This window comes from Electrophorus electricus, chromosome 8 (assembly GCF_041902795.1).
Source record: "Electrophorus electricus isolate QZ-2024a chromosome 8, ASM4190279v1, whole genome shotgun sequence".
Taxonomy (NCBI): Eukaryota; Metazoa; Chordata; class Actinopteri; order Gymnotiformes; family Gymnotidae; genus Electrophorus; species Electrophorus electricus.
This window is the reverse complement of record NC_137504.1, coordinates 24,660,001-24,662,757: the sequence shown is the minus strand read 5'-3', so window position 1 is coordinate 24,662,757 and position 2,757 is coordinate 24,660,001. Positions and strand designations below refer to the sequence as shown.

The window sequence follows — 2,757 nt, the reverse complement described above, 5'->3', positions numbered from 1 at the left end:
CCAAAACGATTATGGAAATATCCTCCCGACAGGTGTGTTTGTGTGTTTATGTGTGTGTTTGCGGCTACCCAGTCAGGACTGCATGTACACTCAGCCAGTCACACTTAAAAGGATCTGAAGCATACCAGAGAGAGAGAGAGAGAGAGAGAGAGAGAGAGAGAGAGAGAGAGAGAGAGAGAGAGAGAGAGAGAGAGAAGGAAAGAGAAGGGGAGAGTGAAGAGATAGAGAAAAGGAGCAACAGATTCATATGGTGGTGTAAATCTTTATTGTGATGGAAACACAGATTACACTGACACAGAAAAGAATTATTACTCATTTACATAAAGCCAGAAATTTCTATACATCATAAAAAGGCAACAGAATAATAATAATAATAATAATCGTCTCCCTGCTTTGTAATTATAGATCTCCAATGTGAAGACTAAACTCCCCTACCCACAATCCCACACTGGGGTGCCCACTTGGGGTCAAAGTTCACTTGAGCGGAAGTTCCTGAACCCTGTGGTCCTTGTGGTGATGTGGAAAGTGCCTGGGCAGAAGCGGGGCCCTGCTGATGGCCAGAGGCACAGGCCCCTCAGGCGGCAAACGGATGCCCGCTGAAAGGCTTTTTTTCTTTTGGTCTCTCCGCATGTCAGTCAAGTGTCAGCTGTGTGTGTGCGTGTCTGTAGAGTGACAATGTCTTTTAACGTAACACGTGGGGCATTTGCTGGAGCATTTGGGGCTGGCTGTCCTTCTGCCTGAATAAAATCCTTCACTAATAGAGCTAGAAACAAGTGCCTCCCCTCCATAGTGACCGACAACCAGTAAAACACTGTCCTTGAACAGCAAACAACACCAGGGCTCCTCATCGGACGTGTTTACGTCGAATCCTGCGCACATGGCACGATTGTTCAGTCAAATCTCTCTCACGCTCTCTCACACGTACGCACCGATGATGTAATGAGGAGAGAGTGCCTGTTTACACTCCTGATTATATACGGACAGGACGTGTCCGTAATGCGCGGCCGAAAGAGACCGCCTTCTTGCGCAGTCTCCTCTGTGTGGCGATCTCCTCAGCCCCCGTCATGATAGAACACTCTGGTACAAAAATACTCTTGTGAAAATGTTACACGCGAGGGTGTAGTCCTTAGATTGGCAGCGTGACGTCTCAGCTCTGATGTCTTCTCCACTGCTGTCGTCACTCAAGAGTCTCTGTGGTCACGTGAATGGCATTGCCATGGAAACTCTTGAGATGTCGTTTTGATTGCTTTCGTAGTGTCCGATTCATCAAATGCGATGGCACAGTCCGTGACATCCCAGGCGTGCTGTGATGTCATGTGGATCAGTATGACGTTGTTGGACAGTCAGAGAAGCTCTAGAGCACCACGCAGTCTGATTGGCCAGTTAAATTCAAGTGTTGTGAAGCTCCAAAAGGAAGCTGACAACAAAGTCCTGATTGGTCAGGTCACAGGAAGAGCTTCTCCGGCCAACTCTAGAGATGCATTTGTGTGTGTGTGTGTGTGTGCGTATGTGCGCATGCACACGCACGTGTGTGTGTGTGTGTGTGTGTGTGTGCACACTCATGCACACTCATGTATTTATTTTGCATGTGTTTATGTTGTGCACTTATTTATATGTTTGTGTTGTGATGCAGGTCAGTAGAGAATATTACTGGGACTTTTGTTCTGAATCCTAAGAGCTTGAATACTGGACATAATTTTCTTCTGATGGCCAGCCAAAGTGACTCCCAGCCGCAGCAGATCTCTGAGAGGGAGCAGCACAGAGAGACAGAGAAAGACTGTCAGTGAATCAGTGAAATTGCAAGAATATTAAAGAAATAAAAAAAAACAAAACAACAACCTTCCGGTCAGCCCAATATAAACACAATTCTTGTAAGAGGAAGAGAGAAGGGGGATAAGGTTCAATTTCTAAAGTTGCTCTCAGATTGCCAGACTGTATAAGCCATAAAGACGCAGTGCAGGGGCCTCTTTATTTGGCATGACAATACATCACCCTAAAGTGCATGCTGCATTGACTGCATACACTATATGGACAAAGGTATTGGGACACCAACCAGAGCTTTTATGGGATTCCATTCTAAATCCAGAGGCATTAATATGGAAGTGGTCCCCATTTCCATCTCTTTCTACTAGATTTTGGAGTGTGTGTGGGAGTTTTTGCCCCATTCATCCAGAAGAGCATTTGTGAGATCAGATGCTGATGCTGGACAAGTGGTCCTGGCTCATAGTCTCTGTTCTAGTTCATCCCAAAGGTGTTTGATGGTGTTGAGGTCAGGGCCCTGCATGGGCCAGTCAAGTTCTTCCCCCTAAACCCAACTGTGCCTTTATGGACCTTGCTTTATGCACTGGGGCTGAATCGTGCTGTAACAAAAGGACCTTCTCCAAAATGTTCCCACATGTTGCATGCATACCTTTGTCCAAAATGTCTTGGTATGCTGAAGCATTAACATTTCCCTTCACTGGATCTAAGCGGAGGCCAACCTCCACCAAACTTTACAGCTGTCACAGTGCAGTCAGGCAGGTAACATTCTCCTGGCATTCTCCAACCCCAGACCCCTCCATCAGACTGCCAGATAGAGAAGCGTGATCTGTCACTATACAGACCATGTTTCCAGAGTCCAGTGACGTGTTTACTCTATCCAGCTCTTGGCCTTGTGCTTGGTGAAGGCTTGTATGCAGCTGCTCGGCCATGGAAACCCATGAAGCTCCCAGCACACAGTTTTTGTGTTGATGTTAATGACAGGGTGACTTTTGGTGA

General features: G+C 46.5%; 1 protein-coding gene across 2 annotated transcripts in view; it reads right to left on the bottom strand.

Moving 5' to 3' along the window:
- Positions 1–246: 246 nt before the first annotated feature.
- Positions 247–2,757, bottom strand: part of ephb4a (eph receptor B4a) — a 35,425-nt gene continuing 32,914 nt past the window's right edge. For both annotated transcript variants that reach the window (XM_026995515.3, XM_026995514.3), the window contains one exon: positions 247–1,743. In XM_026995515.3, coding sequence (XP_026851316.2) covers positions 1,635–1,743 — 109 coding nt within the window. In that variant the 3' untranslated portion in view covers positions 247–1,634. The remainder of the gene's footprint in view (positions 1,744–2,757) is intronic.